The 25,992-nt window shown below is 36.9% G+C and overlaps 1 protein-coding gene and 1 long non-coding RNA gene across 3 annotated transcripts in view; one reads left to right on the top strand and one right to left on the bottom strand.

The window, feature by feature from the left end:
- Window positions 1-21,916, top strand: part of SYNPO2 (synaptopodin 2) — a 93,282-nt gene extending 71,366 nt beyond the window's left edge. The window contains 1 exon segment of the mRNA XM_040556203.1: window positions 17,569-21,916. Coding sequence (XP_040412137.1) covers window positions 17,569-18,135 — 567 coding nt within the window. The 3' untranslated portion in view covers window positions 18,136-21,916.
- LOC121069764 overlaps window positions 1-25,992 on the bottom strand; it is a 78,723-nt gene that overhangs the window by 9,671 nt on the left and 43,060 nt on the right. The window contains exon 1 of one of the 2 annotated variants that reach the window (XR_005819604.1): window positions 4,886-4,977. The exons of the other annotated variant lie outside the window; for it this stretch is intronic. This is a non-coding gene — a long non-coding RNA (uncharacterized LOC121069764). Of the gene's footprint in view, window positions 1-4,885; window positions 4,978-25,992 lie in introns of those variants that run through there. 2 annotated transcript variants of the gene reach the window in all.

The raw sequence follows: 25,992 nt of genomic DNA, 5'->3' as shown, positions 1-25,992 counted from the left end.
AGTATTCCTGGTATGTCAAACTAATAGAAAAGAGCTTGCTTTCTGCACCAATTGGAGCAGAACCCCTGCACCAATTATGTCCTAATGACCTAGGGATTTGAGGACTTTTTTTTTTTTTTTAAAGTGCCTTATTAAATGATATTAATAGTAACATGTATTACTAACATACATAGTATAAAATAGGTAAAGTATTAGACTCTGACTGATCACTAGCAGAATAGAGCTGGATAGACCTTTGGGTATGCACAGAGCCCCGCTGAATTCAGTCAGAATCTGTCCTGGCTTAAAGGTCCTTCCACAAAAATCTGATTGATCAGTCAGGGGCTTAGTTTGTAAGTTATGTGGATCAGCTGTGATCCAAAATCATGAATTGCCTCTGTGATTTCACAGAGAATGTGCTATAAGAGATGCTAGAGTGTTCTGCAGAAGAATAATTTAAAGGAGGTGGAAAGACAGCTGGAAAAATCACTAAGATTTCCTATTTTGGGGAAATCTGACATCCCAAGCGCAGACATATTTTTAGCCAAAGTTTGCCTTGAATCCAGCATTTAACATAGAAACTACTAAATTAAAAATATTGGTCAGAGAGGTGAGATGGGTTTTGCAGCTGCAATGTAATGCAATAGTTTCTTGTGAAAGCACAATGACTGAGAACTGAAGGGATACATATATTTAAGATTCTTGCAACCAGAGTAGCGTATGCCACAAAAATCAGCACTTAACAGTAAATCATAAATATTGCCATGTCTTCCTATTGGTCTGTCATACGTATTTTCTTAATTTCACTTTGGGATTTACAGTTCTTCTTCCCACTTTAAATCTTTTTACTCTGGTCTTATACTTTCACCTTTTACTTCTTGTATTCGGTACAAAGGATTGAAATACTGCTACTGTAGAAAATTCTTAAGAGTCTGTAGTCTTGAAACCTACTGTATAATATTGCAATGAATACATCTTGCTGAAATCAAGGGCCTATATTTGAACAGTTTATCATGTTATTCTGTAAAGAGTCTTGTTTACATCAGTAGTGCTGGGTCTGAAACAAAACGTTGTTTGACACAAGTAAGGGTATCAAAATCCATCCCATGTGCAACAAGATTAGAGATGTGCAATAAGATTAGAGCATCACTCTGTGAGTAAAGGCAGCAGAATCTGTTGGCATATTTGTTTAAGTTATGATCCAGCAAGCTACAGACCCAAATATGGATCTTTTATATCATAGTGGTGCACAAAGATTTTGTAGAACTATCTGTCTCAATAAAGAAAGCATTCCCCAGTATGAAAAAAACACCTTAGTTTGGTTCCATGAAGGTAACTCAAACAGCAATTAAGTTTGAAAAAAATAATAATTTGGTTGGACATATAAAATGCAGATTGGAATCAAGTCAACAAAAATCACTTTAAATTTTGGACCTCCAAAATCTCACTCTCTCCTTTAATATTTGGACTGGGATACTGACTGCATTAGAAGAAAATGACCATGTGATCTACCTCTCTCTTAAAATTCAGAACAAGGATGGGAAATTTTGAAGAAAATAGTTTGGAAAACTCAAGAAAGAATTACACTACATTTGCCTGGAAACAGAGTAGCAATATTTTAATCCTCTGGAGATCTCCCTTCAATCTGTTTTTCACTGTCAGTATCTATATTTTTCTTCTACCATTAAATTTGTCCCTTTCTTCTCTGCCTGTTTGGGTTTCTTTTCTTTGGTTTGGTCGTTGTTTTTTCCTGTTATGTTTTGCTTTGTTTCACTTATATATACAGACTGACAGTATCTTTTAAGGGAAATCTGTTTTCTATGTAATTCTGTTAATATGAAATCTCCTTTCTCCTTCCCTTTCCCTTTCCCTTTCCCTTTCCCTTTCCCTTTCTCCTTCTCCTTCACCCTCCTCTTCTCCTGTTCCCTTCCCTCCCCTTCCCTTTCCCTTTCCCTTTCCCTTTCCCTTTCCCTTTCCCTTTCCCTTTCTCCTTCTCCTTCACCCTCCTCCCCTCCCCTCCCCTCCCCTTCCCTCCCCTTCCCTTCCCTTCCCTTTTCTCCCTCCCTTCCTTCCTTCTTTCCTTCCTCCCTTGGAATAAAGATACCCTGTCAAAGATAAGGGTTGTGCTACTAGAGAGATACATAGAAATCTAATCCCTTTCAGACAGCCTCATGTTGCCTTACATGTGTTTACCTAGAGTCTCCTCTTGTAAAATACACCTGCAAATTATAATCACACTTCTGTACTTGTTCACCTTACCACCTCAAGAATATTTCCCTAATGTGGAGATTTTTAGCAGTTTTGTACTTTTACCACAAGAGTTGAGGTTGATGCACATGGCTACTAACAAGATACATCTTGTTAACACAAAGATAAAATGTATGCCTTACCTGGCATGGTGACCAGGTTCTATCACGCTCAGGTCAGTAACTTTTGGAGATTGTCAACATCTCCTGAATATCCTGTATGAAATGTGTGGATTACTGAAATCTAATGTATATATGCCTACATGCCACTTCCATGTAAGAAATAATATGCATTATTATTCTAATTATCAACTTGAAAATCATTTAGCTATTTCTTTCATTAACAGCACAAACCACAATTTTACTTAGGATGTTGTCTAAATAATATTCATGTTGACAACTATAAACATAAAGTTAGCTTCTGTGATTGCAGTACAGAATGAAGCTATTAGCCTATCTTCTCTTTACCTTGTACAGAAGAAAAGGAAATTATGTTAAAAATTTGGATCTTGATCAGATTTGTATTTTTTGCCGTTACTCAAATACAGGTATTTTGTATGGCCTATAGCAATGACAGGAGGGCTTTTTAAGGCATCAATATGAGTTAAAAGCAAAAGTCCCAGTGACAGTAGTGCTCTTAATTCAACAAAGATCTTTTGAAAATCCCATTCAAAGACCAAGTCTGAATTCAATACCCTATACATACACCATCCTACATGCATAGTGCTTGGATCCAACTTGCCTTCAAGATTTTTACCGATCAGGTAAGTCTGTAATTCTTATTAATATTTCAGAAGACTGGCCTACTTAAATTAACAGTTTTATCCAAGGTGTAATCTCTCATGAAGCAGATATTCATAAGAAAGTTAAGCTGTTCACTGCCTTGAGTCCTAATTAAAAGGTAAAGATGACATTAAGCACAGATGAAATGGCAAGAAAATTGACTGTTTGCATAGAGAGGAGCCATCTGAAATTTGTCTATGAGAGAAAAATGAACCTTTATAATTTTTTTTCAAAAAGTTTTTAGAATTTTTAATATAATATGACAAAGCTCCAAAATGCAATTGTCGTGCTTACTCTGTAAGCATATATACCATAGAATTTTAGGCCACCCCTAATAACAATACTTCTAATACGTTCACATTAAAGGATCTATTTGTTCTTTATGTTGCATTTATCACATTTGATTATAGCCCATACTAGAGCCCATACACCACACAACTTAGATCTCACATTCGAGACAGCTTTTCCATGATTCAGTTATAAACTGCTTTTTATAAAACCCGAATTTAAAAGTTTTGTCTTGGAGAGGCATAGCTTTTAAATAAGAAGTTAAATTTTTGTAGCAAAAATAAGAAACAACATTTATTTATTGAAAAAAAACCTGTGTAGCTTCTCTCCCTTTCTCCAGGGAAACTACTCTTACCAAGTTCCTGACTGGCAAAAGATAACATATTTTGAAACAAACAGAAAGATATTTCAAATATTTTTTTCTGTAGGAACATTTACAGAGTAAACAATACCATCTCTTAAAAGTACATCTCATCCTTTTGCTTTCTGTTCTCTTATGGAAGAAATAATTTTGTCAGTGTCCTAAGACGTGACAATATCCAGTGACAATAAGCCACTTGATTCCAAAAGTACCTGGCCGATGGACTGGGACTTTATAATACACTCACAGCAAGGTGTGCAGTAGGGAATGCTCATTTCTCTCCTAGATGCACAGACAATTCACTATGAGATTAAGCCAATGCCATTAAAATATCAGCCACCAAAAGGTTTCAGTTCATTTTTTGTCCAAAGTTTTCTTGCACTGACCCAAAATATACCTAACGTTATCTGAGACAGAATCAAAACATAAAATCAGCCCTAAAAGTGTTGTGACCCATTTTGCTGTCACCACAGCAATCATGCGGCAATGAGTTTTCCTTTTGACAGAGTGCTGTTACTATTCACCCTAAAATGAATGTCTAGAATTCATGCAAATTTGTATTTGAAGTAAAGGGATACTATGAGGCTAAGGTATCATCAGGTTTCAGCAATTAGGAAGTGAGAGGCTGGCATGTGGTTCATATAGGAAAGTTACTGCTAAGTGGCAGAGCAGAAATTTTGAGAGAAAAAACTACTAGGGTTAGAAGGAGCCAAGCAATGGGGAGAAAACTCCAGAGCAGAGACTGCAAAGGATAAAATATCTATCACAGGTTTATGAAATACTGAAGGTACAAGAGAAGAAAACAATCAGAAAGAAGGGCTTAATTATTTTGCACTGACAACTTAAAGCCTTTTGTTGAAATTTGCTAGATTGTTCTTGGATGACAGAGCGCTCATATCACTGGGCATGATTTTTTTCGTCTACTTACAAAAAGGTATTGTGAAAAAATGGAAATGCTAATGGCCAGGAAAAAGAGAAAAGCGAGCTTAAAAAAAAAAAAAAAAAAAAAAAAAAAAAAAAAAGCCGACCCTATCAATAGACATTTGCTCTGAGAGGCAAAAGATATACAAACATATTATCCCAGATAGCTCCTATACACGACAGTTTTTGAAAGTGCTGAAGTGAACTCTGATGAAAGATAGTAGAGAGAAATGCCCATCAGCAGTGGGATGCAAGTGTAAAGAGAACTGGATACCAGATGAGGTGATCTGGGAGGAGCACTGCTTACCACGTAGCCGGGCCAACACCCCAACACAGGACCAGCTTTTCCAGCACGTCCCGCTGCTCCAGCCTTTCTGTGGGAATCCTCTGTACACCACGAGGTAGGGAAATACCAGTGAAACAACAGCACTCTTTGCAACTAACAATTTGCAAAATCTTTCTCCTCTCTTTTTCCAGGATCCTTATCCAGATTTCCTAGCTTTCAGAACACAAAACAAGTGGTTATAAAAAGATCTGCCCTTTCAATATTACTTTTTTTTTTTTTTTTTTTTTTTTTAACCAACCATGATACAACTTTGCCTGAAGTTAAACACCCAGGAGATTCCACTGATCGCTTTGTGAGTTCGGCATGGCAAGTGCAAGCCTTAATTTCACAGCTTGGCATAATGTTATTTTTTAATGAATCTACTCAGCTTGAAAGAGAAATGTTATGCAAAGAAGAAACTTGTTGACAAGATATTAAAAAACCTGTGGATTCAGAAGCTCTGAACTTACTGCTGGTAGATTTCTTGGGAAAATACATGACCTGATATTTACATGACACACTTGGTGCTACCTTCACAACTTCATAGTACCCATGACAATGACTGCTCTTATTTTATCCTAAACTTTACTTTTGCATGTAATTATATAAGGGAGGAGTTATGTTTGGCAAGTGCTTTTCAGGCTGGATGCTTACTACAGGAAGCACTTCAGGTTTTTTATCAAATGATTAAAACAGTAATCCTGAAGCTAAGTGGAACGTGTTGGAAGGATCTTTACGGAGACAGATTTGAGCTCTTCCTTTACAAACTAAGACTAACCACATAATGATATTTCCATGGTTTAAACACTGGCTTCCTTAAGTAAGGCCAGCAAAAACTTTTTTATTTAGTTTTTTATACCATGCTAATCAAGCCTCCCATTCCTCTGCGGTTTTCAGAGGAAAAAAATCTATTCTTGTTTGTAATGATCTTGACAAAATGTTTTTAATTTTAATGCATGTGAAATTTTCACAAAGTTACATGGAAGTATATTGTAACAGTAACTGTTCACTCTCTTATGCTGAGGAAACTCTGCAATGAGAAAAATAACTTATCAAACCATGCTTACAGATGGACTAAGTAGATGAAGGCTTTGTGTGCAGGGTAATCAATGTATCGGTAGTGTTTTTAAACAAGAATCCTTGATTATATTGTATGGTTTGAGACAGACATCTTAAAAACATAACTCTGACAATGGAAAGATACGTTGCTACAAAAGTAAACAAGTCATTTCTAATTAGGCATAAACACTAAATTGTGGAACAGATGGATCGCTACTCTTGATGTTTCCACATAAACCCAAAACAAGAGACTTTGACTATTTTAAGAAATGCAGAACATACAGAAGAAAAGGAGGAACATTATGGAAATAAAATACCCTCCAAACCACTGTAACACATGTTGGGTTACAAAGGCTGCCAGGGAGCACCACTCTCACTCATTTCACTATGAGCTTTACTTGTTTTCAAAGCTAAGAATTCAGTATACTTATATCAGAATCAAAGGTTTCTGTACAGGAACAACCTATAGACAAATATTTTCAAATTTTAAAGAAAGTTCTTGAGAAAATATACTTTTTTTCCCCTAATTGAGAAAAACATCAATAACTGCCACTGATTTTTTCTTTGATCTGTAAGAATGCTACTTCTCACAGTCTCACTGTGCAGGTTGTTGTTGGTATATGGCTTTACTACTGGGAGCAAAACTAAAGGATGGGCATCTGGGTACACTTAGATTTCTTCCTGGAATTTTGGTAATTTTCCCACATCAGCTCTATAGCTTAAAATTGGAGCTTAAGCAGCCTTAAATAGTTGAAGATGTGGTGACAAGAAAACCTCAATATCTGTCTGCAGTTTTGTTTTCTTTGGTTAAATAACCACGTTTAGATATATATGGGTATTTCTGCCAGTCCTAGCCTTGCTACCTAAGAATCTTTTGTGAACTGAAAAGTGGGCTGTGAATTTCTTCAGAAACCACTGGCACATAATTTCTTTCTTCTTCTTTGGCTGATACCAGAAAGTGCAGAGGTATGACAAATGAGATTTTTATTTTTTTTTTCATGATGGCTTTCCATTAAAAATTCAAATGATTCCACAAAATGAGAAGGAGCAACATGACTTGTTATGTTGATATACATCTGCAGTTGTGCTGTACTCTGCTGCACATCTGTAAGCATTTCAGATATATTTCCTCATCCTATGATTACTTTCAGAGAGATGGTTTGGTAGGGAAACTAGACCAACCTGGTCCTGCTAAAGGAAAGCTACCAAAGCCAGGGCCTGACCCTTATGCGTATACAATTATTAAAAAAAAGTCTTAAACACTACTGTTTAGATTGCAAAATGAGGCACTTGAAACGAATGTGTCACCTTACTTCAGCCCTCTCAAGGATTTGTGTTTTTTTTTTTACCCGTAGAACTCCTAACTCAATTCGGGGCACAGAATGGTACTGCTCAACTGATGAATAGCTCTTCACTGATTTGTAATGACACTGTTCTGTGCTTAGCACCGTTTCTTATCTAATGTGCACTTCAAACTATGCTCTTCATACAGAATCATTTATTTCCTCATAGATTTTTTTGTTAGTATTCAACTGATTCAGAAGCTGTAATTCATTTTTACACCACTGCATTTTACAAATGAGTAAATGAAGATGGAAGCATTGATATTAGGAAACTCAGTAGCCTTGGGTGTCCAGTTCAAGACATTCAGCATCTTCAGATCATAGTATAAGAACTAGTCAATATATCGAAAGCATGGTTCTCCTTAACATCAGTCCATGAGTATTCAGAGGTTACAGGTCTCCAGGTGGAAGCCCAGAGAAGGGAATACTGAGTGACCAGCACTGAAATCCACCCAGTGAAAGCATCTTTCACACAATATACTCCTTTACCATATAATCATAGTATTTGCTAAAAGAAACCCTGAAAGTGCACTGGATGGGGCAGAAGCCCTGAAATGTAATAAAAATGCATATGCACTGGCCAATGATGCTTTTGAATATTTGACCTTCCAACTTTACTTCCATTGTTTCAAGGTAACTTCGTGTGTTTAAGACCCAAGGGTTTTTTTGAAACAAACCAAACCCCAGAAAACTACCATATAGCACACTGTAACCAACAAGGTCCTCCAGCATAGCCTGAACCACCCCAAACAATTGCCATCATGCTACATGATAAAATGGCAGCAAGTAAATGGCAGCAAGTGCATGTTGACATCTGGCTGTGAGCCACCACTGGGAGGATGGCACAGCTTTCTGGTGTGGCTCTGCAGTCTTTTCTGACATCAGTGAGATCCAGGAAGGACAAACTCCATTCTTCCAGGGATTAAATTTCTCTGGAGCTCTAGAGGAAAGTACACAGTAGTCAGCACAGGTTCTTTTCCCCCAATGTGCCTTCATGGCCCCATTTCTTCATCTTACCTCTTTCTTGTCCTGGTCTCCAAATCGTAGACTCGTTGCAAGCTACACAGGTCAATTTTCTATTCCTTAATCTTCTCATCCAAACTCGGGAATCTTGGCCATCAATACCTAGTCTCATCACTCTCCAAGCCAGTGCTGAATACAGTTTTTCCTTCTGCATCAAGTATTCCTGTATCCTGGTTTTGTTTTGTCCAGCCTCTTCTCTGTCCTTCCCTTGCCTGTTTCTTCCAGCCTGTTGAAATTCTGCTTCTTGCTGCCCCGTATTTAAATCAGGTGTTTTCCCCTTTGAAGCTGCTTGGGCCAAACAGGAGCTCTGGAGCTTTGCCAAGAGGCAACATGCTCTGCAGTGCACCTCAGTCCTGATCAGTCAGTGTGCAGCCTTGTGTTCAGCCCCAGTGTTGTGACATGGGTATGCACCATACCCCTGCGCACAGTACTTTTTTGTGAATGAAAACTGAGCTGTGCAGCAAGTGCAGGAGCTGTGGTACACCTCAGTGACTTCTCCAGCCTGTGGAGATAGACAAAGCCTGCAGTTTACACAGGCAGAGAAAGCAGAAGGCCCGTCTCCTTGTTCTCCTGTGTGTGCCCAGACATTTCACAACATACAGCAGCTTAGAGCTGTAATAACGAATAGAATCCCGCCGCCTAACAGAATATCAGTGTTGTCCTGAGCTCTCAGGAACTATCTGAGTAACAGATAAGGTGTTCCTACTGAGCCTGACTTTCCTGCTGAGCCAGTATTAACTAAAATTACTGAAAGGTTCTCAGCTTGGATATAAATAGGCAACTCTGAATACACTTCAGACACAAAGGGGATTAGTCTCAGAACAATTCTAAAGCATGAAGTAGTAGTACTGCTTTTCAAGGAAAAGGAGGCTAGAATTTTTTGTCATTTCCCCACTCTCATTCCTTGAAATTGTTGAGCCATATGGGTTCACTTGGTTAAAATGCATGTCAGATGGTTGAATCATCTGGGATGAAGTAAATAGGAAAAAAAAACCACAAGGCTAAAGAGTTTGTTTTGGAATATTTGATAAAAAAATTATATGGAACTGGATAATGTACCTTTTCATTTGGAAATGTTCAGAAACAATAGTGCCATGACCTTCAAGAATCACAATATATTCAATATAGTTTTGATTTGATTTTAGAAAAAAATCCATTGTCTTCATTTAATACTAATTTTAAACACTTCAATTGACAATACAAAATAGAAAGGTTGGAAACTAGGAGCAACTTTGCACTTGTTTTTCAAACTTTTATCCACAAGTAAGCAAGGCTTCATGTTCTAAGACCTTCTTCGAAACTGTAATATTGAAGTCCAGAAGGTGGCAGCAAATATTCTTCCTTACCAGAAATAAACTGTCCCTTCCAAGGAAAACTAAGATGCCTTTTGCCAAAAACGTTTCAGCTATTTGCTTGTTATAGACATAATTGTATTTATTTTTATAATCATATATTGATAAATATTAAATGTCAACAGAAAGCACCAATTTTCTTCCATTTACACAGAAGCAAACTGAGCAATAACAAGTGAGAGGTTAGCAACACTCTTCTCCCTTCTGTTCCATGTGTGCTGTAGGTGTTCTGCAGTAGTAAAGGGCCAATTTTATATTTTTATGTTCAACCATTACTTGACAACTAAAAGGAATTTATTGTCAAAAACAGAATTTGTCACAATGTGATTCTAATCTATTACAATTCCTAGTATAGCTACTGACAAGGCTTTAATTGTTATACACAGGTAAGACTCCCTGTCTCTCCAGTCATTAATATCCCCGCAGACAAAAATGATGCATTCCAATTTTACAAGTTTCCTTTTGCCTGCTATAAATTATTTCCAGGATTTTAAATTTTACTTCCAAATTTTTGGTAGTTATATTGTAAAGTAGCTGCAGTATTTACTCCAGAGCCAGCAGCATTTTGGAGAGACTTTTTTTTTTTCATTATATAATGTCTAAATTGTGTTTTCAGATGAAAATAAGCTACAATAAGATAATCAACATGTCTTCTTTCTATTTATAAATCAGATTAAAAACATTAAATGATTATTTTCTGTTTAAAAAAAAATGGAAAGAGATTTGAAAAGAGATATATACATAAAAATATATAAAAATCAGGTATTATTTATTTTGTCCTACCATTTTCTCAAGAGTTTGATCTCTAACTGAAGTAGCAATTACAAGCTGATAGAAAGCAAAATGACAAATGCATCACTGAGCTTTTTATAAAGACAGAGTCACATTTTGCAATAGTCCAATTGTTTTAACCACTTCCTTTTCCTTTGTTCCCTTTTGGTATAAACATTAGCCAGATGCTAATGTTAACTCTGATTTGAACCTGCTTTGATATGGGATTACGGCCCATGACTAAAATGAAAAGACAAAAATAAAAATGCCATAATGACTTAGAAACCTAAATCATTTTTTTAAAGCGACTCAACCAGGTAAGCATCTGTGTTGCAGAGTTTCACTGAGACATGGAATATTAAGAGCCCAAGCTACTTCTAGAGCATTTTAATATATGAACTTTATAATATATGAGCTATAAATAGAGCTTTTTAATCTATGTCCCCTTAACTGGTGAAAAGGCAGTTTCAGAAGGTAAACGTATGAACAGTTTTCCCTTACTAAGAAGATGAACCTCCTGAGACAGAAAAAGTTATTGTGAAATCATTTCACTAAGTAGCATTTTGCATTCCCATTTGGCCTGTAAAATGAAAAAGATCTTTCTAACTTTTGACATTTATATTTGCACTGTGTTATGAAACCAAATATTGCATTTTTGTCTTTCAGCTTTTCTTAATTATCAAGAAATTTGAAAAATCATTAAGTTCCAAATGACAGGTTTTTGATTTGAGTTTTACTGAATCAGAGGTACACATTCACACTCTTTCCACTTACAATGAAAAAGAAAACATGTATGTGTACACAGAATTTTCATAAGTACTGTGTTTACATTCATTTATTTATACTGAAAAAGTTACTTCGGGGAGTAATATTATATTTGTTTTAGTTCTAGTTATTAATACACGGATCATAAGTACTAAAGGCGCTTGTGGTACAATAAATGTGTGCTTCACCGACCAGTTTATAAACAGTTTGTATTTTTAAAATCAATGTTAACCTAACACTGAAGTTTAATCTGTTTGCATAGACACCTGGGCAGTCAGTAGCTGTTGTTAGGGCTCTGTGATTGCAATGGACAGCTCTGAACTGCCTTTCCTTTTCTTGACAGCTAAGAATCACTTCCCCTTTAACAGCTATTTTAGAAAAGACCTTTCCCTCTGAAAAGGTTCACATCAGGCAATTGAAAAACATAAATTAATCACTGTATAGGGTTCTGTTTTGTTTTGCAGCACTTTGAATGCTGGTACAGTACTGTAATGAATGTTTTACAACAACAGTACAGTAATACAATATGTGACAATTCAATAATTCTGGTAGCACATCACTTTTCTTTCCCTTCTCTGGGGAAATTTCCTTCCCATTTCTGATTGCTCGGCAGAAGAATGGAAGATCTCTAACACTCTGCTTGCGATTTTCTTATAGCTTAATGGAGACGGGTAGAATAATCATTCTCCATTTGCACTTTATATTTATCACTGTCTTACTCATGATCAGGGGTTTGTGCACTCCTTTTAGCGCACTCATGTCAAAAGATTTATCTACAATAATTAAACAGGAAGGGAAAGTAAATGAAAGTATCAGTATGCCTGGCTGCTGTTGTCCACTAAATGAATGATGAATTGTAGTGATTAAATGTTGCCTTAATTCCACATTTTGTTTGTCATTTCAAAGGGGCTGAACACCACAGTTCTGATAAAAACTAGTCTATGAATATCAAAAGCAGATTGCTGTGTATTTAGAAATGTTCAGACCTAGGCTTTCAGTGTAGGAACACCACTACCGACAATGAAAATTAAGCACAATGACAACAAGGCAATATTAATCATATCTCAGTTCTTACATTTGAGACACACTTGTATTTTAGAAAAACATGCTTTTCTACAAATACATAAAACCTATTTACCACAAAGTCTGAAACAATGTGGAGAAAAGTATTCTGAAGCCAAAGATTATTCAGTTTTAGAATAAAGTTGAAGTAGGTAGAAATATTCTAATTTTGAACTAAATAAATGATTCCAATAGTATGTCACTATGTAATGCCTATATAATTATTTAGCTAAGTACACAAGAATCTGCTGTGCAGGCTGCTATTAGACTACTTGTATTACAATAGATACTACCATAAGAATCTTAGTGAGTAGACTTAGAGACTAAACTCCTCCCTCTTAAGGTAAACACCGAGGTATTATGGCACAGTGCACTTAACTGATGCATTTGCTATATTTCTTTCAAGGGTGATGAAAGAAATTCTGTAATTTTCTGTAAAAGATACAAGAAAATTAGAAATATATCCTTCTGAATCCAATGGGTTATAACTGTTTCAAGCTGCAGCCACTTTACAAAGCTCAACAGAATTGTATCAGGCCCAAACTGATATTTAATTTTCCTAGATTTAGTAAAGATAAAATTCATATAAAATGCTGTTTTGCTCTCCCTGAGCTTACTGGAATGGAGATAATGATGACTGCTATGTATTTTAGGAATGCTGTAATTTAAAATAACTAAGGCTCACTTTAGTCAAATGTATTTTCATCTTCTTGGGACCCCAGAGTCTTCAAACCTTCTTATGTCCTTCTGCCCATCTTCAGCATAGTTATCATTTCTTCTATTTGGGAAGGGTAGAGAATTTAGTCAGCTCCTTCCAACAAGACCCTCTTCCTTCAAAAATTATTGGTCCACTTTTCCTCCCCATCAAAAGCCAGACAGCCAGACACAACACTACAACTGGAGGTTGGTATTATCTCAGAAAGTGGGTGTCTCTCAACTTTTTCTTCCAATTCCTTCTGACCATTACAGAATGGGCAAAGTGCTTCCCACTTACTTCAGACATTTTCCAGGTAAATCATCTAGAACACTATTTTCCCTTACAGATTTCGTTCTTTCACTATCTGAAAAACAACTGTTAAAAACTCATATTATTTAGTCCTTCCTTCAGAGAAGTAGAGATTAATTCTTACTTTACAAAATGTGGAAGAAATGGATATCCAATTTCACAGCCGTTTTAGAGTTAAAAAGCAGCCTAATATCAGAACTGTATCTAAATACAAGCTACTAAGTGGGAAAGGAGAAGATTTGACTGGTTCAGGAATACCAAAACAGGATCAAGTATGCTAAAGGACTGCCTACAGATGAGAATCATCCATCTGACAGTACCATACGTCATCAGTTTGATCTTGCAGCACAAATTTTGTTGCTGTGATTTAGATATGGGTTGAACAACCATCCAGAATGAAGTAATCACTGATTATCTTCAGTGATAGAGATCTTACTGAATGTGTCCACTGTATCCTATGTATCTAGTCTCCATACAAGATACTTGGCACCTAACAAAGCTGTCCACTGGGGCAAGAGAAACAAGTCTTTGGGTAACTTGCTCTGTTTTTCTATCAGAATTAAATCTCTCTGATGATAGCTATGAAGATGAAGTCCAGAAATTAACAGGATTATGTGAGATCCAGGAGACCAATGAAAAAAATGCATAGGTTACTCCGGCAAATTGACAGCAGTAACAAATGCAAATAGTCATTTGGCAAAATGGACAAGACCTGAAATAACTATTCTTGGGGTTCTGAGTAGAAAAAGAGAATACTTATCAACTTTTAAGGAAATACATTTTTCCAGATAAATTGGCACAATATCTCACTGGCCACGTAAATTGTAACAGTTGCTCCAAGTTACCTGGAAGTCTAAATTGAATTTCTTCGGAAAAAATCTATCACAGACAATTTCATCTTGTAGAGTGATCACTGAGTAAATCCCTTTTGTAGCTAAGGAAAGCCATCGTTACGTAATGAAACGTTCTTCATGTCTTGAGAGGGTGTGAACTACTTGGATTCTTACGTAGTCATTTTATCCCTGAGAGCCTAACTAAAGTTAAAAATGAAATAAAAAATGAGTTCAAGTAATTTTAGTATAGCCAACCTCATTCTCAAAACACTACTGATGTTCCAGTTTACTGACTGCAACTTTCCAGCATTCTAGTCAAATGCAGACCCACACTGCACAAAAGCTGAGAAGAATCTCAGAACTAAAAGGAGAAAAGATTTATATTTCCTATGAGACTAAAATCTTCCATGTCCAAAGTATTTCACATTACTTGATTTTTTTTTTTCCATATGGAGAAACTGAAAAGATATAATAATATCCCCCATATTATCAGTATTCAAGATTCTGCTTTTTCTGCAACAACTCTTACATGCTCAACTGATGATCTGCATAACATTACAGGCACTGTGGATAGATATGACTCGAAGTACAAACACTTGTTCATTGACGTCTTACAAATTAAGGACAAAAGAGATTATCAAGACAGTAAAACACTCTTCCTTGAATCTGGCTGTCAAAACTGTGCCAGCTCCTTTATACTGTATTGACTGATTCATGCAGAGGGTTTTTCTAGGAGGTCATTTTAGTCATCCCCTGCAAGTTCCTTTTCTTTGCCTTATATAATAACAAAGTTCTCCCTGGAATAGTTTCCAGCATCACAGAATAGTATCTTATTTTCCACTAATTATCTTGATTTTCTGTTGAATCTGATATATCACCCATACTAAGAAACTGTAGAACTCACCACAATGTGAACATTTGGCTATACTGTATTGCTGCTTTTACAAGCTCCTGTCCTCGTAACATAATAGAACAGCACATTTTGTTTGAAATAGTACTGAAATACTTTTCCTAACTCATTGCTCTCTGATCAAATTCTGTCAAAGAAAATCAGCTCCTGCTTTATTACTGATGATTAGGCCAAAAAGATACCTCTGCAACTTGATGAACTCTGGAGGTTTTCTCTAAACGCGACAGACTAAACAGAGTGTTTCATCTGACTGTCTTGAAATACCATCCATTTTATGCAACAGTTCCTTCAACAGTATCATTTCCCTCTGCATCTCTGTAATCCTACAAAGTACTGACAGGGCTCAGAACTGGAACCTCTATTAAAAGGAGGTTTTTCTATTCAGCACAGCCCATGATCTTGAATCATCCTGAGAGCAGTTAACACAGGTAGGCTACCTAGCTGAACCTGTCTGATCAACTTTTTCATCCCTCTGTACATCCTGTCTTCTAAGTTTCATGGTTGAGGTTATCCCATTACTTTCTAATGGAAACTGCATCTCATTTTGCACACTTGCTTTGATTTCACACCTTTGAAAAATTTATTGTTGCTGGCAATTTAAACAAAATACAGTAATTAGACATGCTGAAGAAGCTGGTTTCTGTGGATTCCGTGAAGAAAGAAACTGAAATACATGAGAGGAAAGAGAATTTTTCTGACAGACCTATCTGGGTCTGCCACTTCTTGTACCCAGGCATGATCTGTTATCTGGACTCTTATTTTCCAAGTGAGAAGAAACACTCTTGTTAGGTGAAGACGTGGAGAAGGTGTAATCCATTCTTGATGGTGTATCACTTCATCTATGTGGAAAAAGAAAATTCTGTATACTCTCGCATTCATTTACCTTCCAAATGGATCACTTTTGCTTTTTATATGCTACCAACTTAAAGAACCCTGATGGGACCTGTCTATACGTGGCGATCTGGTAAGCCACATCTTTAATGCTTTACAATCTTGTGGTATAAGTGAAGACTCTCAAAAAATAATTGTGCTCATTTGTCAAATTTGACAGAAGTATGTGGGGGGAGGATTAGTAATGTTGGAGAATTTCCTCTCTGGAACTGCAAACTGGGAATGGCTGGTTGTAGCTAAGTGGTGAGACGATAGTCCTGTTGTAAAGCATCACTCGTGAATCTTGTCAGGTCTCTCATTACATAACCTCTTTGTGTCTCTGCACACTCAACAGATTCAGACTGTGCACCACCAGACTGACTGAAAATAATGCAATCAGTAGTCTTTTTCTCAGTTTTCATCTCTCATTTACAAGGCTGATATTAAAACATAACATAAAAGCCTGTGTGAAGTAAAGGCCATTTCAGTTTCTTAAGTGTGTCAAGATCTTGTGATGTAAAAAACTATAAAACATGATGTTTCTGTGTGAATCTTTGCAGGATTAGCTATTGCCCGTATAATTGTATAGTTATTGACTGGTATCTCGATCATGTTCACAGTATTCAAAGTTTTGGAAGCTAATTAGGAAAAGTAACACAGGCCAATGTCATCTGAATGAAATCTTAGCACAGCCTTTGGCAACAGAGCCCGGAATTTCACACAGGATTTGAGAGCTGAAGACATTTAAACCTCAGGATATGAATCAGTGGGTGTAAATCAATTAGTTTACGAACCACATGTATGGACACTTCTCAGTAAGAACAATGTGATTTGTCTAATACAAGGAACATGTCTGGTTTGGGGAAAAGGCTGTATGTGTTTTGTATGCCAAATGAAGACTGTTGTGGGCAGAACCTTCTCACGAACAGAGTTTCTGTTTCAAAGTGCTGCATTACTAAGAAGATTAGGATTTGTCAAATATGAATGGATTGCTCCTATAAATGGGTCAGAATGTTCTGAAATTTTGAGGGCACTGCCTTCTAAAGAAGCCAGGTTAAGTAGCGTCCTGCAAGGGTATTAAGGAAATGATTACATTAATGTTTTTAATTTTGCATGTTAATTTTTGACTCCTTCTCATTCTGAGTAAGTCCAATAATTTTAGAATAAGAAATTCCTTTCTTAAAAGGAGATTGCCAAAGATATGTTCTTGGACAGATGTCCCAGACAGAGCCTGTAATCAAATAAATTAGACTGTGCCTGCATGTTTGAGGGAATCTTGTAAACAGAGAGAACTGTTGCAACATGACTTCCTTTTTTATTATTAGGAATGGTCTTTTCTGAACAAGACATACTAGCTAAGTAGTGGAGATGGAAGAAAAGCTGTATAGTTGTTAATGTAATTGTACCTTTTCAGTAACAAAATCCTGCCTTTGGTTTATTGACTTTCCTCAAAAAATCAGTTTGCTCTGTCTTTCTTCCTGCTTCTTCCTCTGCACCCTTATTAATATCACATCTCTTTCCACTTAATTATTAAAAAGTACCCATATATATATAATGGGATTGCCAGGATATCATGTGCTTTCAGGGTTTGTTGTTCCAGTTTGGAAGTGAAGGGGCTTCTGTTTTTGTTGTTTAATGACTGCAGCTATATTTGGTGTTTTGTTTTCCTAGGAAAGAAGCAGTGGACGCTCATTATCACTTCCTGGGAGGCCTTCTGCATTTATTTCTCGAGCCATGTCTCCTACTTCTCCTCTTATATTTCAGCCTGCCCCTGACTACTTCAGCAAGCCAGATACAGCAGCTGACAGGCCTGGCAAGAGACCGACTCCCTGGGAAGCAGCAGCAAAATCCCCTCTTGGCCTAGTGGATGAAGCTTTTGGGCCCCAAAGTATGCAGGAATCCATTGCTGCTAACGTAGTATCAGCTGCTCGCAGGAAAACACTTCCTGAGCCACCAGATGAATGGAAACAAAAAGTTTCCTATGAGCCCCCAGCCCCAAGTGGTAGTGTAGCCTTATTAGGAGGGAAGCAGTCGGGTATTATATCACCCCGAAAAAGCTCCCTGTCTGTCCTGAATGCCACCATGCAGGGTGGCTCTCAGTTGCAGTATGCTTACTGCAGCCAACGGTCCCGAACAGATCCTGATATAATGTCCATCGATTCCAGGTCTGACTATGGCGTGTCAACAGCTGATTCAAACTACAATCCACAGCCAAGGGGATGGAGGCGTCCAACATGAACAGCAGAAGGGCCTGGCATATTCTCCCTTCTTCCAGCTTTACAAGCCTTAGATTTGAGTTGGAGAAGGAAAGTTTCTTGCCGGCCTCACCATCTCTGAACTAAAGAAACGAGGAGGCAAAATTGAATGGAGCACAGTTTTCATATGACTGCAAGACTAGCAGCTGCTAGAATAGACTCAGTTTTACACCTAACCTAAGATAGTTTTGTTTGTAAAAGGGCAAAATTACACATTTCTTGGGCGTGGGTATGAAGGTGGGCAACCATGTGCTCAATACAAAAATCTAGAAAGGATTTAGATGGAGACAGCACAAGTGTTTGCGGTTAAGATAATGTGAAAAAAAAAAAAAAAGGAAAATAAGGGCATTTTAAAGGCTAGAAGTATTTGACAAGGTCTTGTAGGTTTTCTGGATATGCTAGACACCTGAGTTCCAGGGTACTAGATATAACCAGACTTGAGAAAGTTCCAGTGGAAATGGAAGATTGGGAATCACTGGCTTATTGGCCCTATGTTTTCTTTACTGCATTAAAAAAAAAATCTAGGAAAGGAAATCAGTGAATAATTAATTACACCATGGTAACATATAAAATACATCTGTGGTCATGGTACCTGAATCTCTACAACAAGTAGATATACTCTGATCTCATGCAGGCATATATTTCAGATGGATTTCATGACAGTTTCAATGAAGTTTTGCATATTATAACTAATTGCATAATCTGAACACAACAGGAAGAATGGTGTTGTTAATAGAGACCAGTACCATGATATTTGAACAACAAAAGGGATGAAGAAAGTATTTAGATTGTATTTAAACTGGATTGAAAGTTAATTTTGTAATAAACTATCAAACAAGACAGAGGCTGGAACAGCCTTTATTTCTCTGTGAAATGCACTACTTGCTGAACATTTACTGCTACAGTATCTGGTACTTTGGCTGGGCAGTTGTTCCTAGTATGTAGGTAGCTCAATGTTTAGAGGGCTTTTGATTTGTATTCTCAGTTCAGAAGACATAAATAAGTTGCTCATCAAGCATAATACCTGTTCTGTGTAGAAGGTGGTATGTGAAAGAGGGTTTATGATATGTGTTACATGGTATGAGTCTAGTATGAGTAGCAAATATTTGGACAGTTAGCTACAATTGAATTATCTTGATGGATCTGAAGAGATGCTAAATAATCGTTGCTGGTGATACATATCTTGCATTTTTAGCTTATTGAAGCAATAGAAATATGTGTCTAAAATATACATATTGCAAGCTTATTGGGTAGTTTAGATGTTGTTAAGGCATTAAATGAATACTCCAAGCTTTACAAAGTGCTCTGCATCCTCCTCGTTTTGTGGGGCATTCTTCAAGGATCTGTAAAGCACCGCAAACTAAAATTACTGCAGAAACGCTAGAAACACTGCTAAGCATTCCTATTTTCATTAAGGTTGTCAACTCTGCATAAAGTGGTTAGATTAGAAAGAACTGAAACGTATATAAGAAAGAACATATTACAAAACATTCCCATCTGCAAACAGTTTTCAATTATAACAATTATAAAATATAATTGGTATAAAAGAAACAAGAAAAGTAAACCAAGTTCAGCTGAGCTGGAACTTTCTATAGGAGCAACTAATCACACAAAATATACCTTTAATGAGTTTAAGTTGGCAGTAATTCTCTAGTCAAACACAAATCTCCTTTTAATCGATCAGTCCTTTCTACCGCTGAGGGAATGAAGACATGGGAGTTATAAATCTTTAAATTAGGATTATATTGCTATAGCACCTTACAAATTTCTTTCACAAATTCTGAATTTGTAAAGAAAAGATGATTTAGATAAAATATACAAACAAGGCTGCCACGGTATGTCTGAAAATGAGCTTTGCACCTTAGAGTCGTTACACTCGCATAATTGGATTAAATTTTCCTGACAAAGAAAAAAAATTACATTTTTCTCTGCAGGGCCCCATAATGTCCTTTTTTGACACCACTGGGAACATTTCCACTGAAACCAATGGGCCTGTGGTAGTCCCATTAGCCTTAAGGACCTGTGTTCAGATCCAGGTCTACTTCCCTGGAAATACACGTCAAGTTTTCACCTGATTTCAGTATAACTGTGATTTAGCAGTAATGCTTTATAATTCTAAGTCATCAAAGCCTTAAGTAGTTAATAAATGCTAGTGTACATGTATTTCACAGAAGGACTACATTCTGAAAACTATCTAATGCTTACATATTTTGCTGAACTGTGGTCTGTATTACAATAATAAAATGATTCCCTGTATCCAAGTCAAGTTTAGGTTTCTGTTTTGAACTTCATCCTTTACGCTGTTAAACTAGAAAACAGATTAATGAGTTTGCAGTGAGACATATGTTTACCAAATGCAATTATTTTAATTCTCAGAATCAAGTGCATAGCTATTGAATTCTCATTGAAACTAATGTTATGAATTCTAAGATCCTATGTCTAATAGAACGAAAGGTGTGCTTAGTTTTAAGGTACATGCCATTAAAATTCTGATAAGTATTTCTAAATTTTGATATTTCAAAAAAAAAAAGATATAACGTGATATTAAGAAGTATTTAATGCTGTGATCACACAGCAATCAATGTGGGAAATCATACTTTAGAACCAAGCTCTAAAAAAATTCCCAAATATGCACTAAACATGTAAGAAAAGCAGAATCAGAGAGCTTCAGACAGAATCACTGACTTTCTTTCAATGTCCCAAGAAAAAAAGAAAATGTAGCCTGATAATTTTCTTCTCTTGGTAAGAAGGGATTCATCAGTAAGTATTTCTGTGAACATGAGAATTAACAATGCTGAGTTTCCTATGGATTTGTATCTTATCATAGATTAACTTGGGTGTTTAACATGATCTACTACAGATTTTGTTTCCTACTGCTGAGGAATTACTAGTGCTCTTTCCCATATGGATTTGCTCATGTCTAATATGGGATGAGTTCACCCTGCAGAATTTCCCTCAAGAGCGACACTGCTAAGTGTACCTATCCTCCACTCAGCTGCCTAGTTTTACAAAGTCTGGGGTCAATGGATTGCCTCCGAGATCTATTCCACTGCAACATGGAAACAAAACAAACATTTTCAAAAGCATTAATGGGAGGGCAGACATGAATACAAGCATGCAGACAGATCACATAGCCTTGTTTACAAAGGAAATCAGGCTAAAACCAGATTGAGACAATGAACTGATTTCAATGGAAGCAGCAGGCCCAGACTACTAAATGAAATGTTAATGCATACAGAGCTTTATGAAGAATCACACAGCATCTTTCACTCTCTGTTCTTCACCCCATTCCTCCACTAGCAGAGCATCTTTCTATCATGTAGTTGTGACTGTTGTGTGTGAGTTCTGAATATATTAATACAAGTATTTCTTACATTTGGTTTTGAATGCACAGATCTGCTCAATAAATGAGAAAAAAAAGTCTTGATATTTTGAATGCAGTTTTCCTGTTCACCTTCAGAGGTGTCTCTGTCAAAATGCAAAGGATTTGAATACACAATATAACTGAAAATTTGGTTTCTTTCGTTATGCTAGATGATGATGTTCACAACTCTTGTTCACAGTTTGTTTTCAGTTTGGTTTGCTTTAACACAACCAAATATCTATTCACGTTGCATTTCTGCCTAGTAGCAAAAGACTGTATTATCTTTATAAAGGCTTTTCACTTCTAAAGGCTTTTTGTTCACTGCAAAGGACCCTTTATTTGAGAGTGCATGCCAGAGATGTAAATTGTATCATTTAATAAAGTGATTTGACCAACCAGATGAGAAACACAATTTTGTTTTCTCTAAATTCTTGTCTGTTTGTTTTAAATAATCTGAACCCAAGTAAAGCCTAATCTCTTTTATTCTGCACCATTTTTAGATTCACTGACTTTGCCTGTCTGTGACCTCGTGCTGTTATGAGCTTCTAGAAGCTTAAATCAACATCAGGTCAAATGGCAGCATGTCACATTCGGTAGAATTTCATTTTCATACTAAGTAAGCAGAGGAAGGAAATGGAGTGAAGCACAGTTTACCCAGGTGAAATAATATGGCCAGAGCAGTTTTTATTGTCTGAATGTTTTTATCCCCACAGTAAAAACCTGCAACTAACAACTGTTCACTATAATTATTTGTCTACCTTACATGCATCTAAACCTGTTTTTTCCCTGTAGGTTTGCTCAGAACGACTGTATTGCTGCATTCTCGTTGTTTATTCTTAATTGAAACATGCTATTTAAAAATAAATAAAGATTGAGAATAAATTATGAATCCAGTCTTGACACTGTTCAGACTATTCAGTGAACAGTTCTGCAGGATATGAACACTTACCATCTAGCTGTGAAAAGTCAGATCAGATTTCCACTATTTATGTGAATAGCCCTGAAGAATCACAAATCAGTTTTTGCATTGGTAAAACACGCAGCATTGTGCCCTCAAGAAAAATGATTGATGCATGTAAAATTTGGGAAACTAATAAAGCTTGAATGTAGCATTTTAATAGCTTAGCTATACAAAGGGTTTTCAACGTTTAATGCAACTCCCTTGACTTCAGCAATTTGCAATAGCTTAAAAAATAAAGAAAGTGATGCTGTGTATCACTTGTGTAGCAACTAGGGATAGAAGCATGTGAACTGTATCTGCTAGCATCTTTCCCCTAGCAAAAGACCATCAAAAATGCTGGAAGAGCTTTGAACATTTACAGAAATAAGAATTTCACAAATTAGGCCTAATATTTTGCACAGGGAAGTCAGTTTGAGACAGATTAACCCTAAAAAGTGCATAAATAAGTACCACTGCAGGATCCTTCCTTTTCTTTAGGCGGGCGCTCAGTCCACAAGAATGTCTTTCCTTTAGTTACCTTTGGTTCTCTCCCTTTTTAGCTTCTCAGTAGTGCTCTGCTCTGTGTTTAAGCAGCAGTCTCCATTCTTGCTTTGTCTTTTGGAGTGTTGTTTGATTTTAGAGCTACACTCAACAAGTAGCAACCAGCCTCAGAAAGGAAAATACTGCTGCTCTGCTCATGTCACTCTCCATATACTCCCTTATTTCTGACACTACCACTGGCTTTGGCATTGGCCTGGTCTGGCCATAGTGAGCTGAACTAGAGGAAAAGTGTCCCTAAATTAAGACAAGTTTCATGCTCTATGTTAGTTTATGTTCCTTCCAGTTGCTACCAGCTGTTAGAGTGGCTTAGCCTCACTCTCCGTCTGCCTGCTCCTCCAGTGATGGGTGGAGGAAAGAAACTCCTCTTCCCTTCCGAGAGCTCTACCCTGCCTGTGCAGTAGCAACCAGGCAGAGGAAATTGGCCTCCCTGTCTCCATTCATCCGTACACCTTTAACAAAAGAGAATCAGCAGCAATATAGGTCAAGGGTAAAGAATGGAATTGCAGGGGTTGAGCTGGTCTATTTGCTCAGGTGCTGATTAGCTACTCTGATTTCCAGGCCTCTTCACGACAGTTAATATATACAGTTAAACACAATCTGTGGGCTATCAAATAGTTTGCCTATTGGAATGCGGAGCTGAATTTGAAGCTCAGTGGTGAATTACTTGTGCACACAAGTGAATAGTCTCTGATGTGTTGTTTTGTTTTTCAGTGAGAAACAAATAGGCAACTTTCCTGGCTTCCAATAAATTCTCCCCTATGGTTCCACATCATTTCACATCTTAGGTGAAAGTTAAAAAATTCCTCCACTATACCTGTGGCATTCTCCACCATTCTTTACTTCCTCTAACAACTTAAAACTTCAAGACACTATCCATGTCATAGCCAAATAAAATAAGATCAGTGTAGAGGTGGATAAATCTACCTACTGAATAAGTATGCCCTGAGAAAGAATGCAGTTGAAAGAATGCAGTTGAAAGAAACATCAAAAACAGGACATAAGGCAATGAAAAATCCTTCGACCACATGGAAGAAGACTGATCCCAGCTAAGACTATGGAATCTTTACTACTTTACTCTCATTTACTCTTTACTTACTTTACTACTTTACTCTCATGTCAGCAACGTGAGAATTTTACCTCACAGAGAAACGTGCAGGACCACAAAGTAAAACAGGTCATCAATCCATTACCAGCAACTGATGTCAGCAGTTCTGCAGTATTTTGAAGCCTGTTGTTTCAAAAAATGTGACTGACAAAATAGTAAGGAGCATTAACCAGCTTTTCTAATATCAAGTTAGGAACTTGCTCTACTTTCAATGTACAGAAATATGGATAGTTACCTCAGCTGGGTCTCTGTTCAGGCTAAAGACTGAGTTGTCTTGGTCCCCTGTGTGATCAATATGGAGAGGAATTCCTAAAAAGCATTTCAATTCACCCACAAATACATGTATAAAATAGATGGACTGGACACTAATTCTACAGGCTATTTGGACAGATGAGAATCAAAGAGCTTTTGATGGTGTAGAGAGTGCTGGAAGATAGGTGATTATAAATCTCTCTCTTTCTACATGTACAGGTACCTCTTCAGTACAAATATTGTGAAATATTTGGCATGTAAATGGTTTTTACCAAAGGCTGAAACCTGAATATGCTCCTCATCTAGTCAGACTTGATCTAGCATGAGTAACAAAGCCCCAGGACCCTGGACACACGGTTATGTCACTCCAAACTTATCTAGGTTTGCAGAGGTCAGATCGGATAGTTCTCTGCTTGTGCTGAGAACAAGCAACAAAACAGATAACCCACCCAAGGACAGTGAAGAGATGTTTGCTGTTATTTTGGTAGCCAGAAAGATCTTGCGCTTTAGGCAGATACTTTTTTAAAATTGACACAGAGGTTTCTCAGAGGAAGGGATCATTAAAAAGTCATCCCTTTCTGAGTTTTAATAAGCTGCTATTTACCCTAGCAGAATTATATACAGATCACTGTATTTTGGGTGTATATTACTGCAGTTAGATATGACTCCTCTGTATTTAACTTTAAATGAATGGCAATATAAGTACAGGCTTGGATGGCGGCTGGTAGATGTTTGGATGGATAACATTCAAACAGTAGCAAAATAGCTTTATTTTTCCTTGTGACCTTTATAATAATTTCTATTTCTTCTTTGAATGCTCTGCCATAAACTGCACCAGAGGGTGGAGATCATGAAAGTGATTTAGTTCACAACTACAGTAATGGAGGATTAAGGACATTTCCAAGGCACAATGTAACTTCTTTTCCCCAGATATTAATTTGACTGTTTGTGTCTTACTTTGGTATTTATTACTTTATCCCATTTTTAATCTTTGACATTATTCATGATCTCTCTTCCAGACACTATAGTGTGCATGAGATGCATTATATTTTTTGACAAAGCATATATACTTCCTGATAAAGCACATTTAAGCTAAAAAAGGCAGTGCATTGTAACGTTCACTCACCTATAACTACACAGAATGCTCACAGCACAGAAGGTCTGAGACAGGCAGAGACCAAGAGGGAAAAAATTGCAAGAAATCATGTGTTACAGAGAAGCAGAAAGAGAGTATTTTATTGGACTGTAGGATGTGGTAGCTTGCCATGCTTGCATTTCCCCTCTGCATTTTTAGGGATTGGTGCAATCTATGACACCTGACTCTGGTTCCTGCGTAGACACATGGCCCTGTAAAAGCCCTTAGCAAAAGACATCATCTAATGTCTAGCCCAAACAGAAAGACAGTTGGGAGAGTACAAGAAAACAGCTGTGACGGGTTAGCAGGCAATAATGCTAAGCAGTACTCTAAAGAGACTAGCTATTCCATGACGTCTTGTGCCACTGGAGACTTCATGACCTGACCAATCCATGACAATAGGAAAATAAAATCCAAGAGATTGTATTTATTTTTTAGCCTCTTTTATAAAACAGATAAGTAGACTAGTATGTTGTAGACATT

The sequence above is a fragment of the Cygnus olor genome, chromosome 4, assembly GCF_009769625.2.
Source record: "Cygnus olor isolate bCygOlo1 chromosome 4, bCygOlo1.pri.v2, whole genome shotgun sequence".
In the NCBI taxonomy this organism is placed as follows: Eukaryota; Metazoa; Chordata; class Aves; order Anseriformes; family Anatidae; genus Cygnus; species Cygnus olor.
This window is presented reverse-complemented; position numbering and strand designations above follow the sequence as displayed.